The 20000-nt window shown below is 48.3% G+C and overlaps 3 protein-coding genes across 3 annotated transcripts in view; 2 read left to right on the top strand and 1 right to left on the bottom strand.

Moving 5' to 3' along the window:
* Positions 1-7615, top strand: part of LOC137792536 (F-box only protein 41-like) — an 8453-nt gene extending 838 nt beyond the window's left edge. Inside the window, exons 2-17 of the mRNA XM_068588268.1 lie at positions 935-1124; positions 1229-1840; positions 1984-2063; positions 2782-2854; positions 3295-3510; positions 3613-3662; positions 3735-3848; positions 4030-4226; positions 5271-5491; positions 5972-6087; positions 6189-6341; positions 6458-6553; positions 6627-6745; positions 6846-7004; positions 7079-7194; positions 7491-7615. Of these exons, the coding sequence (XP_068444369.1) occupies positions 957-1124; positions 1229-1840; positions 1984-2063; positions 2782-2854; positions 3295-3510; positions 3613-3662; positions 3735-3848; positions 4030-4226; positions 5271-5491; positions 5972-6087; positions 6189-6341; positions 6458-6553; positions 6627-6745; positions 6846-7004; positions 7079-7194; positions 7491-7553 (2553 nt within the window). The 5' untranslated portion in view covers positions 935-956 and the 3' untranslated portion in view covers positions 7554-7615. The remainder of the gene's footprint in view (positions 1-934; positions 1125-1228; positions 1841-1983; positions 2064-2781; positions 2855-3294; positions 3511-3612; positions 3663-3734; positions 3849-4029; positions 4227-5270; positions 5492-5971; positions 6088-6188; positions 6342-6457; positions 6554-6626; positions 6746-6845; positions 7005-7078; positions 7195-7490) is intronic.
* Positions 7616-8549: 934 nt separating this feature from the next.
* gltpd2a (glycolipid transfer protein domain containing 2a) lies at positions 8550-10817 on the top strand. Its single transcript, XM_068587457.1, has 6 exons — positions 8550-8640; positions 9216-9280; positions 9359-9537; positions 9972-10131; positions 10217-10413; positions 10589-10817. The coding sequence occupies exons 1-6, from the start codon at positions 8550-8552 to the stop codon at positions 10815-10817; spliced, it is 921 nt and encodes a 306-aa protein (XP_068443558.1).
* Positions 9832-16647, bottom strand: LOC137792037 (uncharacterized). Its single transcript, XM_068587430.1, has 10 exons — positions 16390-16647; positions 16003-16065; positions 15570-15702; positions 15307-15443; positions 14988-15229; positions 14629-14744; positions 13962-14146; positions 13653-13888; positions 13409-13491; positions 9832-13235 (listed from the first exon to the last, which is right to left on the bottom strand). Exons 1-10 carry the CDS (start codon positions 16613-16615, stop codon positions 12002-12004), a joined length of 2655 nt encoding a protein of 884 aa, XP_068443531.1. The 5' UTR covers positions 16616-16647; the 3' UTR covers positions 9832-12001.
* Positions 16648-20000: the final 3353 nt, after the last annotated feature.

Consider the following 20000-nt stretch of genomic DNA (forward strand, 5'->3'; position numbering starts at 1 on the left):
GTTAATATAACATGTTACTGGGTTGATATAACATGTTACTGTGTTAATATAACATGTTACTGGGTTGATATAACATGTTACTATAACATGTTACTGTGTTAATATAACATGTTAATATAACATGTTACTGGGTTGATATAACATGTTACTGTGTTAATATAACATGTTACTGGGTTGATATAACATGTTACTATAACATGTTACTGTGTTAATATAACATGTTAATATAACATGTTACTGGGTTGATATAACATGTTACTGTGTTACTATAACATGTTAATATAACATGTTCCTGTGTTACTATAACAGGTTTACGGCGTAAACAAACACAACAACAACAAACAAACAAACAGTGAAGTTAGAGTTCAACAGGAAGCAATAGATCACCACACCCACATCTCTTTCTTCCTGCTCAGCCGGCCATGCTCAAATTCCTCCACACACACACACACACACACACACACACACACACACACACACACACACACACACACACACACACACACACACTCACACTCACACACACACACACAGTGGGGTGGAATATGCATGCTTCACTTAGCGATTAGCCTCTCTTACACACACACGTGCCCTACAAATGTCAAATCCAACAGGCGTGTGTGTGTGACTGTGTGTGTGTTTGTGTGTTTGTGTGACTGTGTGTGTGTGTGTGTGTGTGTGTGTGTGTGTGTGTGTGTGGAGTCAAATACACATTTTGCTGAAGCATTGCTGTTTTTAAATCTACAGATTTCTCTCATTAAATCTTTATATCCACAAAATCAATTATGTAGCACACACACACACACACACACACACACACACACACACACACACACACACACACACACACACACACTGACCCAGTTTTTATTCCTGCAGCTCGTCTTATAGTAACTCTCCTGCAGCGTTTCATTGTTCCCGTTTTATCTTCCAGGTCTGCAGCTCCCTGCAGAAGCATGTCCTCCTCCTCCTCCTCCTCCTCCTCCTCTTCCTCCTCCTCTTCCTCGGCGCTGCCCTATTTCTGTCCTCGCTGCGGCGACGACTTCCGCTTCCCGTCCGTACCTGAGCTCCGGGCTCACCTGGTCAGCCGACACACCTACGAGACCCTGCTGGTGCTGTCGCAGGTGAGGTCATCTCCTCCTCCTCCTCCTCCTCCTCCTCCTCTTCTTCCTTCGCCTCCTTCTGGTTGAAAACCATCACCTGAATGTTCTCGTTCTTCTTGTTTCAGACTCGGGTCCGGAGCTCCAGACCGGCTGCTCTCCTCCCGGCGCTCCCCAGCTCCTCCTCCTCCTCCTCCTCCTCCTCCTCCTCCTCCTCCCCCCCCCACAGATGGAGCTCCTCTCTGGGTGTGGTGGTCCCCGTTCTTCCTCTGGCCTTCCTGGATCTGGCCTCGTCGGCGGCTCCCGTCCGGCTGCTGGCGGAGCTGTTCGTCCCGTCGGACCAAGTCCTCCGCCTCCCCGCGGGCCTCGGCCCGGAGGACGGAGCGCTCCTCCAGGCCGAGGCCCAGGCGCTCCTCCAGGCCGAGGCCCAGGCGCTCCTCCAGGCCGAGGCCCAGGCGCTCCTCCAGGCCGAGGCCCAGGCGCTCCTCCAGGCCGAGGCCCAGGCGCTCCTCCAGGCCGAGGGGCCCCTCGGCCTGGAGGAGCGCCTGGGCCTCGGCCTGGACCGCAAAGTCGCCCGGACGTTCGCGGAGGTGGAGGAGCGGGTGAGCCGCCGCGTGGGCCGACTGAAGGCGGAGCTACAAAGGAGGGAGGCGGAGCTAGAGCGGGAGAGGCGGGGCTGGGAGCGGCTGAAGAGCGAGAAGCAGGAAGTGGAGGAGAGGGCGGCGTACCTGTCCAGACAGGTGGGCGGGACGAATCGATTGTCTTCTACTGGCTTCTACTGTTCTCTGTTGTCTTCTGCGCCTGACCTCACCTGATAAACACCCACTTGTTTGTTGTTGTTGTTGTTGTTGTTGTTGCTGTTGTTGTTGTTGTTGTGCGTCAGGTCTGTGCTGCCGTGGCGATGGCGAAGCGGTTGAAGGACGAGCTGCGAGGGAGAGAGCAGCAGCTGAGTGAGCGGCAGCGGTCAGTGTGTCTCCATGTTCTCCATGTTCTCCATGTTCTACATGTTCTCCATGTTCTCCATGTTCTACATGTTCTCCATGTTCTCCATGTTCTACATGTTCTCCATGTTCTCCATGTTCTCCATGTTCTACATGTTCTCCATGTTCTACATGTTCTACATGTTCAACAACCAGTAACAGCCAGTAACAACCAGTAACAACCAGTAACAACCAGTAACAACCAGTAACAACCAGTAACAACCAGTAACAGCAGCTTCAGCCTGTAGTGTTCATCATGGACGTCTGTAATTATAATATATATAATCTATGATGTAAGATTATATATTATCTTAATTATGTATAATATATCATGATATAATATATATAATTTAATATCATGAATATGATATTAAATACAATATTTAATATATTAAATACAATATTTAATATGATATGCAGCAGGACACGCTGTCTGCTCATAATGAAGACACATGACGCACAGAGGACACGTCATGTTTACTGTGCATCACTAAACACACACACACACACACACACACACACACACACACACACACACACACCCTCAGGGCTGCTGCCATCTTACATTCATCACTGCAAAACCACAGTGTGTTATGTTGTGTCTCTCTGTCTTCAATATATATATATATATCTCTTAAACACTTCAGTACATCCTATTCTATATTATTATTATCATTATCATCATCATACCTGTGTTGCAGGGAGCTGGTGGACCTCGAGTGTTTCCTGAGAGAGACGGCTGACAGAGAGGCCACGGCCCGGTCCAGACTGCAGGTGAGCCCACGTCCTCTATTGTCCTCCATTGTCTTCTATTGTCCTCCATTGTCTTCTATTGTCTTCTATTGTCCTCCATTGTCCTCTATTGTCCTCCATTGTCCTCCATTGTCTTCTATTGTCCTCCATTGTCCTCCATTGTGCTCCATTGTCCTCCATTGTCTTCTATTGTCCTCCATTGTCTTCTATTGTCCTCCATTGTCCTCCATTGTCCTCCATTGTCCTCCATTGTCTTCTATTGTCCTCCATTGTCCTCCATTGTCCTCCATTGTCCTCCATTGTCTTCTATTGTCCTCCATCGTCCTCTATTGTCCTCCATTGTCTTCTATTGTCCTCCATTGTCTTCTATTGTCCTCCATTGTCCTCTATTGTCCTCCATTGTCTTCTATTGTCCTCCTGTGGTCCTGGCCTCACCTGGTCCACCTGCTTCCTGGTTTCAGGTGTTCATCGAGACGTTGTTGGAGCGAGCCGACCGTGCAGAGAGGCAGTTGCTGCTGCTCAGCTCTCCGGCTCATCTTCATCATCCTCATCACCTCCGCCGCTACGCACACGCCGAGGGGTTCGCACCTGCACCTGGCCGGGGGGGGCGGAGCCTGGACGGCAGCACCGACGATGTCATCGCCAAGAAGATGATGCAGGAAACCATCGGCAACCGGGTGAGAACAACAACAACAACCTCAGGCAGATGTTTGTTCATGCATTTGATCTTCATATCTCTCCAACTCCTTCTCCTCCTTCTCCTCCTCCACCTCCTGCAGAGGAGCTACAGTGTCTCCGGGGAGCAGCCCTACAGCCAGCATCCCTCCAGGTACCTGAACGCCTCACCTGAGTTGTGTAAGTGACGAGGTGACGGTGTGTTCATGAGCGGCTCTGTCTCCAGCAGCCTGGCGGGTCTCATGAGGACCTGGTCTCTGGGCTCAGGAGAGAGGACCAGGTCTCTGGGCTCAGGTGAGGGGGACCTCCACCTGTACGCTCCGCCCTGGACCCGACTGTGGTGCGTACACCTGCACATCCAGCGTATTGAGAGGAGGTACCTGCTATCAAGGGATGATCGGCTGACTTTCGTCCTTCTTCTTCTTCTTCTCCTCCTCCTCCTCCTCCTTCTCCTCTTCTGATTCCTCCTCCTCCTCCTCCTCCTCCTCCTTTTCCTCCTCCTCCTCCGTCTGTGTTTCCAGGGTAGAGGAGGGAGGCTGTGGGAGAACGTGGAGCAGAAGAAACCGCCGGCAATACAGCACCGAAGAGGAGGAAGACGATGAAGAAGAGGACGAGGAGCAGGAGGAGCAAGAGGAGCAGGAGGAGCAGGAGGAAGGGTTGTGGAGCAGTGCTGAGATGAGGAGGCTGGTCTTCTCCAGGACGCACACACCTGGTTCAGGTAAACTGTTCCTCCGTATCTTCTTTACATTTCATTTAGCAGCGATAAACCACGAGAACGAACTCAGGACAACAAGGATCAGGAAGAAAAACTACAAAGTGCGATCAGTAAGTGCTACTTTCTCTAGTCAAGGTTTAGCCAGAAAAGATTTGTAGTTCACGGCGGAAGATATAGAGACTTCCTGCTTTCCTGATGTCATCGAGGAGTTTGTTCCACCATCGAGGAGCTCGTTCCACCAACGAGGAGTTTGTTCCACCATCGAGGAGCTCGTTCCACCATCGAGGAGTTCGTTCCACCATCGAGGAGCTCGTTCCACCATCGAGGAGCTCGTTCCACCAACGAGGAGTTTGTTCCACCATCGAGGAGTTCGTTCCACCATCGAGGAGTTCGTTCCACCAACGAGGAGTTCGTTCCACCATCGAGGAGCTCGTTCCACCGTCGAGGAGCTCGTTCCACCGTCGAGGAGCTCGTTCCACCGTCGAGGAGTTTGTTCCACCGTCGAGGAGTTTGTTCCACCGTCGAGGAGTTTGTTCCACCAACGAGGAGTTTGTTCCACCAACGAGGAGTTTGTTCCACCAACGAGGAGTTTGTTCCACCGTCGAGGAGTTTGTTCCACCAACGAGGAGTTTGTTCCACCAACGAGGAGTTTGTTCCACCAACGAGGAGTTTGTTCCACCGTCGAGGAGTTTGTTCCACCAACGAGGAGTTTGTTCCACCAACGAGGAGTTTGTTCCACCAACGAGGAGTTTGTTCCACCAACGAGGAGTTTGTTCCACCAACGAGGAGTTTGTTCCACCGTCGAGGAGTTTGTTCCACCAACGAGGAGTTTGTTCCACCAACGAGGAGTTTGTTCCACCGTCGAGGAGTTTGTTCCACCAACGAGGAGTTTGTTCCACCGTCGAGGAGTTTGTTCCACCAACGAGGAGCTCGTTCCACCAACGAGGAGTTTGTTCCACCGTCGAGGAGCAATAGTCTGGAGAATGTGAGAAACACTTCCTGTTTGCCTCGTCACAATAAAAGCCTGCATTGTCCCCCCCCTTGCAGAACCCTCCTCCTTCCACTCGAGTCCCTCCCGTCGTCACGGCGACAGGCAGCTGGGGGCGGACACCCTGCGGCTGAGGGCGGGGCTTCTCTGCGTGTTTCCTTATTTGGACGCGCGCTCCCTGCTGCTCGCCGCCGAGGTCTGCTGTGATTGGCGGTTCGTCGCCAGGCACCCGGCGGTTTGGACACGCCTCCGTCTGGAGGACGCCAGAGTGTCGGCCGAGGTAGACGAGCCTTCGTCCTCTTCATCCTCTCTTCTTCTTCATCATCTTCACCTTCATGCTACTTTAAAAAATGTGTCCACATTTATATGAACGTAGATTTGTGTCTTTCTAGTTTATCAGAACATTATCTCCAGATCTTTGCTCTCAACAAAAAAATGCTTTCAAAACTCAAATTTGCTCTAAAAAAAAATTCGTTCTCAATTTTTTTTTTTCTCTCAAAAAAAATTTTTTTTTGAAAGCATGTTTTTAGAGCATTTTTCTTTAAACAATTTTTTTTTTTTTAGAGAATTTTAATTTTTTTTAGAGAAATTTTTTGGAGATAATTTACTTGTAAAAAAGACACAAATCCACCTTCACACATTCAGTGTGCTTCTGTATGTGTGTGTGTGTTTACGTGTGTGTGTGTGTGTGTGTGTGTGTGTTTACGTGTGTGTGTGTGTGTGTGTGTGTTTACATGTGTGTGTGTGTGTGTGTGTGTAGTTCCTCTCCACTCTGTCTCAGTGGTGCACTCAGACTCAGTCGGTGGTTCTGAACAACCTGAAGCCTCGAAGCAGACGAGCCGACGAGTCACGAGAAGACTACCACAAGAACACACGGTAACAGGAGCTGTGCATTGTGGGTATTGTAGTTGACAGTCTCTGCATCTCAGGGGCAGCGTGCATTGTGGGTATTGTAGTTGACAGTCTCTGTGTCTCAGGGGCAGCGTGGAGCCGGGGCTGGAGTCCCTCCTGCGCTCAGCAGGGGGCAGTCTGCTGCAGCTGTCTGTCTGCCACTGTCCTCACGTCCTCACTGACAGGACGCTGTGGCTCGCCAGCTGCTACAGCAGGAGCCTGCAGGCGCTCACCTACAGGTACACACCTGTCTGTCTGCCTCTCTACCTGTCTGTCTGCCTCTCTACCTGTCTGTCTGTCTGTCTGACTCTCTACCTGTCCACCTGTCTGCCTCTCCTCTGCTCTACTCCTGCAGGAGTTCGTCAGACCCTCTGGGTCACGAGGTGCTTTGGGCCCTGGGTGCAGGCTGCAGGGCCCTCAGCAGCCTGCAGGTGGCGCCGGCTCACCCCTGGTGAGTAAACACCTGGTGAGAAAACACCTGGAGACAAGAAGCTCACGGCTCTAACCTCTCGTCTGCCTTCCAGCCAGCAGCCCGCTCGGTTCGGAAACCGCTGCCTGCAGACGATTGGTCGATGCTGGCCACGCCTCCAGTCCCTCAGTGTGGGTGGGGCTGGCTGTGGGACTCAGGGATTGGCTGCTCTGGGTGAGTCGTCTGAGGACGCCTTGACGCACGGGAGGTTGACGTTGACAAGCTACGATGAGTTAATGTGTGTGTGTTACTGTGTGTGTGTGTGTGTACACAGTACACACCTGTGCACACCTGCAGGTGCTGGAGTTGGAGCGTGTTGCTGACCTCGGCCTGCAGGTGGCGACAGAGCTGTGTGCCGCCGGCCTGCAGAGTCTGGAGACGCTGGTGCTCACGCACACGGCCGTCAGCGGCCAGGCCATCCTGCACTTCCACCGTGAGACGACTTACATTACCTCATACTATATTATTATATTATTATAATATATTTACATCCACGTGTCTCTGCAGGTATGTGTCGCAGCATCCGCTCCATCTCGGTCGAGGTCGCGGTGTCGGATTACTTTGAAGAGCCGGCCTCTCAGGAAGCTCGCCGTCTCTTTGGAGAGATCCTCAACACACTGGAGGTGAGGCGGGCGGGATGCTGCTCTGATTGGCTGAGAACAGAGAGGGACACGCCCCTCCTGACAGGGACACGCCCCTCCTGACAGGGACACGCCCCTCCTGACAGGGACACGCCCCTCCTGCCGGCTCAGACTCAAGATGCTTTTATGATATTCATATTCCTCCTTTTCACACTGAAAACCTTTTATTTTTGTCAATGTTTAGAACCTGGAGGAGAACTACTATTAAGTTTAATATGATAATTAATTAATGATGGTAATAATAATTATTACTGGTTTACCGTTGCTGTGTTTTTCAGGTTCTTCAGAAACGACCTGGACTCTGTGACGTCCTGCAGGTTAAAGCTGAAGGACTGTGCTGACACACACACACACACACACACACACACACACACACACACACACACACACACACACACACACACACCAAGACCCTGACACTTCAATTACAGTTCCTCCAGAACTTCTCAAACCCTTTTCACAAACTCTTTTTCTACCAGTTTAGTTTTTTCACTTTCTATAAAAATCCTGTGTAATTATTATTGTGTTAATCAATACTGTATTATTAGTAATTACTAAGGACCCTGAACTCACCACAGCCTTGTTCATGATCCTGTTTAGCTGAAAACTCTTTTCCTCTTTTATGAAGCTTTAATCACGTTTTAGAGATGAAGATATAATATCTCTACTCGCACTCCTCTTTAAGGAAACTACAACGTTCCTGTTTCACCGTTCAGAAAACTTCATTCTGACCTCCAGGAACACAAACACAAACACAAACACGCACAAAGAGATTTGCACATTGACTCACACACCAAAGACATCAACCAGTCAATCAATACGTCAATCAATAAGCCAATCAATAAGTCAATCAGATGGTTGTTGGTGAATGAGTGACTCCTCTTGTGTTTTTCATCTTTATGAATATTAAAAGCTGCTACGTGTTTCATTTTACCTTCAATAAACCACCTGAGTGTTTAACGGCCTCCTGTCATTGTACCTGAACGCACCACAGACCGTCTACTGTTACTGAGACACCTGAACGCACCACAGGCTGTCCTACAGTTACTGAGACACCTGAACGCACCACATTGAGGCTGAAGGGAGGTTGTATAATGGTACTTAAGTGTGACCTTTGTCTGTGTGTGTGTGTGTGTGTGTGTGTGTGTGTGTGATAACTGGCTGAGATAAACAGGACGGGGTCAAAGGTCAGTGAGAGCGACGTCTTGGAAACAATGTGTGTTTAACCAGAGGAGCTGAAGGGAAAGTGTGTGTTTATATATATAAGTATACGTGTGTGTGTGTGTGTGTATATTAGTATACGTGTGTGTGTGTGTGTGTGTGTGTGTGTGTGTACCATGGTTCCCCTCAGACGGATGACGCTGCTTCGCCTCCTGCTGCTGGCGGCCATGTTGTCTCTGCTCGTCTTCCTCAGCTCCTGGTGGCTCCGTGAGTTTCTTCACTGTCGGCCATGTTGGATCCAGTCAGCCGCTACTTTTATTATAGAGTACCTTTACTCAGGTACTGGAGTACAAGAGGTACTTGTACTCCTTTACTTTGAGTACATTCAGCAGATAATACTAGTAGTACATTTAAACGCAGGACTTTTACTTGTAAGAGTATTTTGACTTCTTCTGCTGTTTGAGTCATTACGTGGATGTAAATGTTCACATGCGCCCTCTGGAGGTGACTGATATATTTATTATTAATATTATTTAAATGATATTGTGAGATTCAGATCAAAATCAATAACATGTTTCGAGCAATTATGGAAATAAGAAAAAGTAAATATGAATAAAAAACAGTAGTAGTTTTGTGGATTAACGAAAATTTCTGCAACTAATTAGCATTTAATTGAATTTTTATGAAAAAAATTACACATCACGAGACGTTTTGGACTACATACATACAAATAACACAAACGCATACATAGATCAATAAATATATTCATATAAACTAACAAAATAAAAATAAATACACATGTGGTTCTCTTCTCTGCGGTTCTCTCATATTTGGTTCTCCAGCTCAGGGAGGACTCTCCGGCTGCGGCAGCTCCTGGCAGCCATGTTTGACTCTCTACCGCCAAACGGTGAGACGGACACACGTTTGAGTTTCCATCCTTGTGAGGTCTCAAACTCCACGACCTATATATATTTTTTTCCTTCAGCCCGAGCCTCCATTGGTCCCTGAGGGGGAGGAGCCAGCCCAAGCTCCGCCCCTCACACAGGAGTGTCCCGGCCAATTGTTTCAGGCGTGGCGTCTGCTGCGGCATTTAAAGTCCAGCCTGGCGAACGCCGACGACGTCCTGCTGGAGCCGTACCTGCAGAGCTGGGACGAGCTGCTCAAGTACACACCTTTAAAAGTAGAGTCATTTATATAGACTTCTATACAACCAGAGGAGTCGCCCCCTGGTGGTCAGGAGAGAGAATGCAGCTTTAACACATGAAGCATAGACTTCTATACAACCAGAGGAGTCGCCCCCTGGTGGTCAGGAGAGAGAATGCAGCTTTAACACATGAAGCATAGACTTCTATACAACCAGAGGAGTCGCCCCTGGTGGTCAGGAGAGAGAATGCAGCTTCAACACATGAAGCATAGACTTCTATACAACCAGAGGAGTCGCCCCCTGGTGGTCAGGAGAGAGAATGCAGCTTTAACACATGAAGCATAGACTTCTATACAACCAGAGGAGTCGCCCCTGGTGGTCAGGAGAGAGAATGCAGCTTTAACACATGAAGCATTGATTTTCAAGAAACACAAACATAAAATCTCTCTTCCAGGTTCATGGAGTCTCTCGGGACGATGGTCGGTTTCTTTTCCCACAAGGTGAATGAAAAAGTTGTTCTGATACGAGAGCTGTCACTGAAACACAGCCTGGAGGCTCATGGGAAACGCGGTCCCCCCGACAGCTTCGGACTACAAAACGCAGCATCGATCAAGGTGAGTGTTGAAAAAAACTCAACTAAAAACGTGACCAAATCATAAAAAATCATCAGCTGATTTTTTGGGGCTTCTTCCTCTCGAGGCCTATCGCTCAGTTCGATCCATGGTGGAGGCGGAGCTAAAGGCCGGCCAGGTCAACTTCTCGCGGCGTACGGATTCGGGCTGCCGGACGCTGCTGCGCCTGCATCGATCTCTGCTGTGGTTGAAGCTCATGTTGGAGGGTTTGGCTGAAGGACCGGACGCCGACGGACAATACAGAACACCTGGAGAACTGAGCAGGTAGAACCTTGTGCTAACAGGCTAGCAGGATGAGGCTAAAGCTAACAGGTCCTGACATCAGGTTTGCAGGCTGAAGCTAAGTGGTCATAACGTCATGCTAACAGACGGCGGCTGAAGCTAACAGGTCATGACAGCATGCTAACGTAATTAACATCATGCTAACATGTTCCCTCAGGGCCGCCTATACGGTGGCGTTGGCCCCCCACCACCCTTGGGTGCTTCGTCAGGCTGCAGAGTTCGTCTTCCTCGCCCTCCCGGACCGACGCTACTTCCTGCAGCTGGTTTGCGTGCGGAGCCAGCGGGAGGCCACGCCCGTCCTGCGCACCATCATCCACGCGCTCGCGCTCGTTCACGAGCAAACTCAGCGAATCCTCGCCGAACGCGACATGCTGGAGCTTCCCTGAACGCAGCATTTTACTATTGTATTTATTGTTTGGTGGATTTGGTTCTTAATTGATATCAAATTCTAAAATAAAGGTTTGAAAAGTCCAAGAGGTGGAGGAAGTATTCAGATCCGTTACCACAATGAGTACTAATACCACAAAGGGTCCTTCTTCAGTAAAAGTACATGAACAGTATTCAAACTGGAGCCGACAGACATTTTTACACGATTATCAAAAATAGTTTTGATAACACGAATCTTCATTTGTAAAGTAAATAAAGCCGCAAAAAGTAGCATGACAAGAAAACACTTCAAGTACCTCAAACTCGTCGTAAATGTACTTTGTAATTGCTTTTACACAGAATTAACTTTACTTTGATTCGAGAAGTAAAGACGTAAAACCGGATGTTTGTGGTTAATAGTTGAAGAAAATATCCGTTGAGGAAAACATGCACTTTAAAAAAAGGCACCAAATGCTGCGTTCAGGGCCACGTGGGATTTTAATGTGTTCTGATGTCACGATCATCAAGAAAGCACATTTATAGAAATCAATTAAGAAACAATAGTTTAAACGGGGAATTACGTCAATTTAAATGACTCAGTTTGAGAAGCACTACATTTTCCCACTTGCCATGAATGCAACACTAATACATGTCTTTATTAAAACATTAAACTATTTTTTTTACAGCAGCTCACCGGACAGTGAACGCACCGCACAGACAGTAACAGTAAACGACCCGAGTGACATTAGCATCACCGGAGTTGTTAGCATCAGAGTTAACGGCTAACGGTTCCATTTAGCTATATTATGATGCGTTCAAGCTCCGTTTGTCTTTCTGTTTAGTATATTACATTGTGGATTTACTTAATGTATTGTATGGATTGACTGAATAAAACACACAAAACAAACATGTAATCTAGTAAAATGTAGTGTTGTGATGAACCAGAACACAGACAGCTCTGAACTCTTTACACTAATGACTTCAACGATAGTATTTTCTATCCTTAAAAAAGAGTGAAAGTATACATTCAGAGTTGTTGATGGTTTAACTGACTTCAATAGCGGCGAGAAACAAAACAGAAACGAGCGATGCCGACTCGAATGAATCATCGATGACGTCCGTCGGCATCAAGATATTTCTAAAAGTTTGATTACCTTTAAAAAGAAAAACTGAACAGCGAAGTGTTTTTTTATCCGTAGAAGGTTCACGGTGCGTTCAGGGCGTCGTGGAGATGCTTCACGGTGCGTTCAGGAACAGGCCCCGCCCCGTGGCTCCTCATGTGCGTCTTCAGGCAGTGGCTCTGGGTGAAGGCCTTGTCGCAGACGGAGCACTCGTAGGGTCTCTCCCCGTTGTGCGTCCTCATGTGCACCGTCAGGTGCTCCTGCCGCGCGCACGGCTTCCCGCACACCGTGCACACGAACAGCTTGATGCCGCGGTGGCTGCGCTCGTGGTTGCTCAGGTGCGTCTTGCGCTTGAAGAAGCGGCCGCACTCCGAGCAGCCGTACGGCGCCTCGCCGGTGTGCACGCGCATGTGCACCGTGCGCTCGCCGCTAGATGAGAAGCTCTTGTCGCAGACGGTGCAGGCGAACGGCCGCTCGCCGCTGTGCCTGCGCATGTGCGCCCGCAGCGTGCCGCTGGCCACGAAGGTCTTGCAGCACACGTGGCACAGGAACGGCCGCTCGCGCACCGTGTGCGTCTTCTCGTGAGACTTCAGCGCGCACGAGAGCTTGAAGCGTTTCCCGCAGACGCCGCAGCCGTGGCGCCGCTCTCCAGAGTGCGTGGCCTTGTGCCGGGTGAGCGAGCGCCGGTCGAACAGCGACTTCCCGCACACGGAGCAGCGGTACCGGTCCCGGCCCGTGTGCAGCGTGGCGTGCGTCCGCAGCTGCGTCCGCAGGCTGAACGCTTTAGGGCAGAGGTCGCACTCGTAGGGTTTCTCCTCCGAGTGCACCCAGCGGTGGTCCCTCAAGCTGGACATGCGCGCAAAGGCCTTGCCGCACACGTCGCACTTAAAGGGCCGGTTCCCCGTGTGCAGGGTGGTGTGGACCTTGAGGCCGTTGGCGGTGATGAAGGACTTCCTGCAGTACGAGCAGTCGTGGGTCTTTTTGTACTTCTTGAGATGTCCCTTCAGGGATTCCGCAGACTCGAAGCGCTCGCCGCACACGCCGCAGGCGCCGCTCGGCTCGTCCACGTGGCTCCAGGCGTGTTTGATGAGACTGCCGGTTGCCCGATACCAAATGCCGCACACCTGACACGCCTTCTTCCCGGCGTTTTCTTCTTCGGCGCCTTGTTTTCTCAGCGACTTGCTCTTCGTCTTCGATGTCTGCGGTGACTCAGGCTCCCAGTTGTCGTCTCCGTCCAACGCCTCACCTCCATCCTCGTCTTCAACGGCTTCCTGCGTTTCCACTTCCTGTTGCTGTGCCGGAATGTGTTGACCAGAGCTGTGGAGCCACAGTCGTAGATTAGTAATGAATTTTAGCTCATCAGGATCGATAAAAACAATACAGTAATACAAATATGTTAAATTAATACCAATTAAAAGACAATGTCTGAATTAAACTAGCGGTAGAATAAGTTCTGTTAGAAGTAATTCAAAGTACTCTATTAAAATTACCTGGAGTCTTGTTCAGCTTCACTCTTCATCGTGGCACCTTCATCGGTTCTTTGTGAAAGATGAAGCTCCGCCTCCTCCGCTGTCTGCAAGAGTTAATGTTTTTAAGGAAACAGAGACCTTAAAGGGACAGTGCACCTAAACATACAGGAGCTAATGGTTACTGCTGGAAAACCTCTGAGATGTGGTAAGAACTTGGCTGTCTACTAAAGTAGAGTACTAGATGTACTAATACCACAGTGAGTACCTTGAGTCTGATGTAGATCAGGCTCTTGTCTCCGGGGGACCTGGTCCTCAAGATCTCTTCGGGGGTCAAAGTCTTCACTACGAGCCTCTGAAGTCTTCGGCTTCGGTCAGACTTGAAGACGTCAAACGGTTTCTGAGGCTCCAGCTGGGGGAAGGTGGACCTCAGCAGGTCCAGGAAGTCCTCCTCTTGGAGTCCTCGAGGACACCTCACCTCCTGGACCGGGTACTTGTCCATGACTGAAACGAGGAGGGGTTAGGGGTCAGCGGGAGGGGAAACCGGCTCACCGGAGAACCTGAACACATCGCTCACCTTTGTGAGGAAGCACGTCGACCCGCGAGTCCTCCAGGACACAGACTCTGAGGACGTGGTGGGTCGGCTCCTCACCGAGGCGGGGTCTGCCACGCCCCCTCCTCCTGTCAGACGGCACCGAGGGACACAATAACCCGTGGGACACGCCGGGGGGTCCGCCACCCGCTTCTTCATTGAAGCTCCTCCTACTTTTGACAAAGAGAAGAGTGAAATCTTGAATTTCTGTCGTCACTCAACAAAAAAAAAAAGATCTGAAAACTAAACCCCGAATCAGAGTTTCCAACGGTTCTTGAACGCATCACAAGGAACAAAAACAAAGCTTTAAATTGATTTGTATTCTTATTTAAAATTCCCCCCAAAAAGTTTCCGTGAGTCCAGACACGCCCTCCGTCCCATCCTCGTCGCCAATTTGCGAGTCTCATTTAAAATCTCAAATCCTAAAGAAACTGTTTAAGTGAACCAGATTCTGTGGAGTGTTTCTGTGTTTCGTTAACCTCGGGGAGGAAGCATCGATCTTATGGCCTTCTGTCCGACCGACGGAGTCCACACACGGCCGTCCATCCCATCCTCGTTGCCAAATTGTGGTGGAACTTAATACCGTTGCCTTGTGAGTCTCTGAACCGTTTACGTGAACCGGATTCTGTGGAGTGTTTCTGCGTTTCGTTACCCGGTGACGGCTTCGGTCTCATCCGCTGACATCGTGGCCGACCCGGGCGGAGATCCAGCAGCAGGTCTGTGGAGACCACCGAGGGCCTCGGAGCTGCTTTGAGGATCCGCTCCTCTCTGAAACAGGTTTGTTCTGATTTTATTTTTTTAAACTCAATGTGATTATTAGAGTTTTGTGTATTTATTAAAATAAACTCAATGTTTTATTTTAATCCAACACATTTTATTTAAATTAAATGTAGTTGGAGCTGCTGCCATGTTAGCGTAGCTTAGCACGAATCGAACCAAACTCCAATCAGATAACAACCAATTGCATTGCAGTTTAACGGGTTTATCTGGGTTCCTGCGTTTCACTGGTACCTTCAGTCGGATGTAGAGGGCAGAGTTTCCCCTCCCAGAGAGCCGGATGCTCATGCAGATCTGCTCAGGCGTCAGCGCCGCCACCTCCAGAGGCTGAAGCGTCTTTGTCCTGTCCGACGTAAAGATGTCGAAGGGTCTCTGAGTCTCCAGCTGGGGGAAGGTGGACCTCAGCAGGTCCAGGAAGTCCTCCTCCCGAAGTCCTCGATGACACCTCACCTCCCGGACCGGGTACTTCTGAAAAACTGAAAGCAGGAAGAACATTTTTTATATTTCAACCGCAGCAGGAAAAAAAGACGATCTTCAGTCTAATGGAACAAACCTGTGTTCGAGAGAACGGCGGTCCGAGAGTCCTCCAGGATGCAGATCCTTAGAACCACAAGACCCGGCGTGTCACTGCTGCAAGGTCTGCCGGGCCGCCTCCTGTCAGACCAGACTCGGGGGGGAACTGCCCTGCAGCTGACGACACAGTAAAGACATGCGTGTTAGGATACACATCAACACTGGCATGAGCTAAGCTAACTGGCCTGCATCTAGGCTAACTAGCATGCTACGCTACATGCTGGTGCTGCTGGGATCGGTCACCTGGGGGAGGTTTGATAGTCTGGGTCCTTCAGGTCTTCCCATCTGGAACTTGACGCCGCTCGCTCTTCGTCATCATCAGCATCAGCATCGTCATCGAACCACAGGAGGCCCAGACTCCCAGTGTCCTCCACAGCTGGACACAGTTCAAACCAGTACTCCTAGTTCAGTTCACCAGTGACACTTCAACTCCTTTCAAACACTTTAACTGGACATTTTAGGTGATGGTCAAAGTATTTTTACTGCGACAGAGTACATTTACAGAGTGGCATTGGTACTTTCACTGTGTGGTATTTGTGTATTGTGTATGTACTGCAGTAAAAGACCTGAATACTTCCCCCATCACTGGTGACTGGACATTGTAGTATTATGATGTGTGTTTTTCTAGTTTTGAACGTAGTACTTCAGTAATAGATATTTATATAAAGTAACTCACCTGACTGCTGCTCCTCTTCCTCACCCAGAACTACCTCGTGTGCTTCCTCATCCGGAACCAGAGCTTCGTGTTTCACACCAAAAAAGGAAGAGAAAGTGAAAAACCGAACAAAGCCGAACACGAACGGAAGGACACGACGGCTTTGTTCGGCTACAGCATATTGAGTAGTGCAGAACGTGCTTAATGTGTGACATTTAATCAAACTTTATCAAAGCCGAATTGTGAATAACGTCACTACAGTTTGTGTGAACGTAATATTTGTATTTTATTTCAGTCTGCCGCCTCGTCACGAAGCGAACGAACGTTAAATCCGCCGTTTTTTAACCGGAGTTCAACAACACAAAGTGTTTTTGTGCAACTCCGGACCGCATTCAGCCACGGACCGACCTGTCCTCTGCAGCGAGACCCGCGGCTGCAGCAGCAGCTCCAGCTGCTTCTTCTGCCGGTCGATCTCTCGCCTGAAGCCCGCCGCCTCGTGCTCGTAGCCGGACACGGTCCTCTCCACCACCGCGAGGATCTCCCGCGCGGCCGTCGTCAGCTTCTCGGCCACGACGCCTCTCAGGATCTCGGCCTTGGTCACGTGGTCGCCGCCGCTCTCCGGCCAATAGAACATCGTGGGTTCTAGTCCCCGCAGCCGTGAAGCTCGTGCACAACAACAACACGACCGCGAGCGGTGCGTCTCTGAATGATGTCCGGAGGGAAACAAACACTAAAAAGAGATTCACTGGGTCACAACAAGTTGTGAATAAACAAATAAACAATAAAATCATTAAAGAATCCACAATAAAGGGAAATGAGGTGAAATCATCTCGAGTAAAATGTAAATATGTATAATATTTAAAAAAATATATCAAAACCAAATTAATTAATTGCTCGATTTACATTTCTGTTTGATTTCAGCTTTTTTTACTTCCATTAAAAATATCTTAGTTTTCTAGTTGTATCTTTTTCTTATAGAAGCTTATTACGCCACAAAAAAAGACCCCCAAAAAATTAGGACCAAAAATTAAATGTATATTTTTTTTCGTAGACTTTTAAAAAAACAACTATTGACTTTGTTTTTTGTGTCCACAAAAAAAATAGTCAACGAAATAGAATTACCACAGATTACCATGTGTAAGAAGGTTATTGCCTGTGTAGCCTTCTGTGCAGATGAATGTGTAATAAATGGCATGACAGCGCAGGCACAGCATGCACACTTATTAGCTCATAATTATTTTATTTTTTTCGTTGACTATTTTTGTTTTCGTTGACTATTTTTGTTTTCGTTGACTATTTCTTTTTTTCATTGACTTTTATTTTGTGGACACAAAATGACTCGTGTTTGTCGACGGCTGCGTGAGCTCAACCTCGAGCTGGGGGCCGGACCTGTCAATCACCTGGTAATCACTTTGTTTTATTTATGTGTATTTATGTTTTATATTTTATTGAAGTCCTGCTCATATCATGCTGGATGTTCATAAAATATACACTTTTTCACGAATACATTCTGAAAGAAATTATATAAAATAACACAAGCATTATAATTCATTTGGGCTTCGTACGACCTGAACTTGAAAAAAAGAGGTACAGAACCGATTATGGAAGGATGACATCACTCTTTTTATGATGTGGTTCTGACCAGCAGAACTTATGCACATTACAACTCATCACAATCAAGCAAAAGCTCTCAAAATGACTCGAAAAACAGTGCAGCCCTTCCTTAAAGGGACAGTACAGCCATTCCTTAAAGGGACAGTACAGTCGATCCTTAAAGGGACAGTGCAGCCATTCCTTAAAGGGACAGTGCAGCCGTTCCTTAAAGGGACAGTGCAGCCGGTCCTTAAAGGGACAGTGCAGCCGTTCCTTAAAGGGACAGTACAGTCGATCCTTAAAGGGACAGTACAGCCGTTCCTTAAAGGGACAGTACACGCTGGAGTCGAAGCCGTAGGTGAAACTCAACAGCTTGCAAAGTAGTTCCAACATGAAAAGTGTTCACGACGAGAACTGTGGATCATCTCCAGGAGCCGGTCAGGATTCATGGAAACCAAAAGCTGAGCGTCAGCTGGCTCACGCCATCAGACGGAGGACAGCTCCAATACCAGAAGCTTTCTCTTCACATGACCAGGAGCATCACGCGGGATATCGCCTGACAGGACAAGACACAGGAACAGCGTCGTCACTACGTTGAGTTGAATCAGAGGTTTCTTTAGTCCCTACATGTTCGGGGTTCGGTGTCCGTACCAACAGCAGGACCGGGGACACGCCCATCAGGCCGCATCTGTGGACGCCGTCCTCGTGGCGCGACAGTGAAAGGTTTCCCCAGCCGGGTCCTGACAGCTCCAGCGTCTTCAGGACGTCCTGCATGGAAGGTTCCAGGAGGCGTGGCCACGTGATGTCATCGCCCACCGTCTCCTGAGAGAGAGCGATCACCTGGGACCGACCTGAGAGACAGAGTCTTCTGTGGGAAAAGCCTTTCTGTAGATATATATATATATATATATATATATATATATATATATATATATATATATATATATATACATATATATATATATATATATATATATATACATATATATACATATATATACATATATATATATATACATATATATACATATATATATATATACATATATATACATATATATACATATATATATATATATACATATATATATATATACATATATATACATATATATATATATATATATATATATATACATATATATATATATATATATATATATATATATATATATATATATTTACTGTATAATTAGGCATATATATATTATATATTAATTTAATTAAATTGAACAGCTATATTAGGAGTTAAATTGCGTATGAGAATATTTTACCTGCAGGAGAAAAAGCCAGAAGAAGAAGAACCACAGCGTGAAGGAAAAGAACCATTCTGGACGAGACCCGAGAACATCTGACGTGAAGTAACGAGTGAACCACACAACCTTTAGCCTCTCTCTCTCTCTCTCTCTCTGTCTCTCCCTCTCTCTCTCTCTCTCTCTCTCTCTCTGTCTCTCCCTCTCTCTCTCTCTCTCTCTCTCTCTCTCTGTCTCTCTCTCTCTCTCTCTCTCTCTCCCTCTCTCCCTCCCTCCCTCTCTCTCTCTCTCTCTCTCTCTCTCTCTCTCTCTCTCTCTCTCTCTCTCTCTCTCTCTCTCTCTCTCTCTCTCTCTCTCTCTCTCTCTCTCTCTCTCTCTCTCTCTCTCTCTCTCTCTCTCTCTCTCTCTCTCTCTCTCTCTCTCTCTCTCTCTCTCTCTCTCTCTCTCTCTCTCTCTCCCTCTCTCTCTCTCTCAGGAAATTAAGCGCTGGTGTTTGCAGGTTGTAATAAACGGTCAGACGTCCACATTGATTCAACGCGTGAAAGCAAACATCAGCTGGTGACGATCACGTCTTCCTGTTTGCAGAACCCGACCCGATTAAAACCCAGAACTTCTGCCGTGTCCAGTGGAGTGTGTTGTTTGTTTACAGCCTCTCTGTCCTTCACGACCTCGCAGGAGATCACGGGAACTAAAGAAACACCATACAGAGTTCACTCTGGGCCCTGTGCTGTCCACACAGTGTGTGTCCATATGCTGACGACACACTGCTGTCCACACAGTGTGTGTCCATATGCTGACGACACACTGCTGTCCACACAGTGTGTGTCCATATGCTGACGACACACTGCTGTCCACACTGCTGTCCACACAGTGTGTGTCCATATGCTGACGACACACTGCTGTACACACTGCTGTACACACAGTGTGTGTCCATATGCTGACGACACACTGCTGTACACACAGTGTGTGTCCATATGCTGACGACACACTGCTGTCCACACAGTGTGTGTCCATATGCTGACGACACACTGCTGTCCACACTGCTGTACACACTGCTGTCCACACAGTGTGTGTCCATATGCTGACGACACACTGCTGTCCACACAGTGTGTGTCCATATGCTGACGACACACTGCTGTACACACAGTGTGTGTCCATATGCTGACGACACAC

Source organism: Clinocottus analis, unplaced genomic scaffold (genome assembly GCF_023055335.1).
Source record: "Clinocottus analis isolate CAN_PGR_092001 unplaced genomic scaffold, fCliAna1.0.p SCAF_21, whole genome shotgun sequence".
NCBI classification, from domain to species: Eukaryota; Metazoa; Chordata; class Actinopteri; order Perciformes; family Cottidae; genus Clinocottus; species Clinocottus analis.

Excerpts from the sequence above, each read along its gene's own strand:
- LOC137792037 (XM_068587430.1), bottom strand. The coding sequence starts at position 16,615 with ATGTTCTATTGGCCGGAGAGCGGCGGCGACCACGTGACCAAGGCCGAG. Across the intron at positions 14,147-14,628 it reads GAGACCGAAGCCGTCACCGG|GAGGAGCTTCAATGAAGAAG; the intron begins GTAACGAAACGC and ends TGTCAAAAGTAG. Across the intron at positions 13,236-13,408 it reads GAAGCTGAACAAGACTCCAG|CTCTGGTCAACACATTCCGG; the intron begins GTAATTTTAATA and ends GTGGCTCCACAG.
- gltpd2a (XM_068587457.1), top strand. The coding sequence starts at position 8,550 with ATGGTTCCCCTCAGACGGATGACGCTGCTTCGCCTCCTGCTGCTGGCG. Across the intron at positions 8,641-9,215 it reads CCTCAGCTCCTGGTGGCTCC|CTCAGGGAGGACTCTCCGGC; the intron begins GTGAGTTTCTTC and ends TTGGTTCTCCAG. Across the intron at positions 9,281-9,358 it reads TGACTCTCTACCGCCAAACG|CCCGAGCCTCCATTGGTCCC; the intron begins GTGAGACGGACA and ends TTTTTCCTTCAG.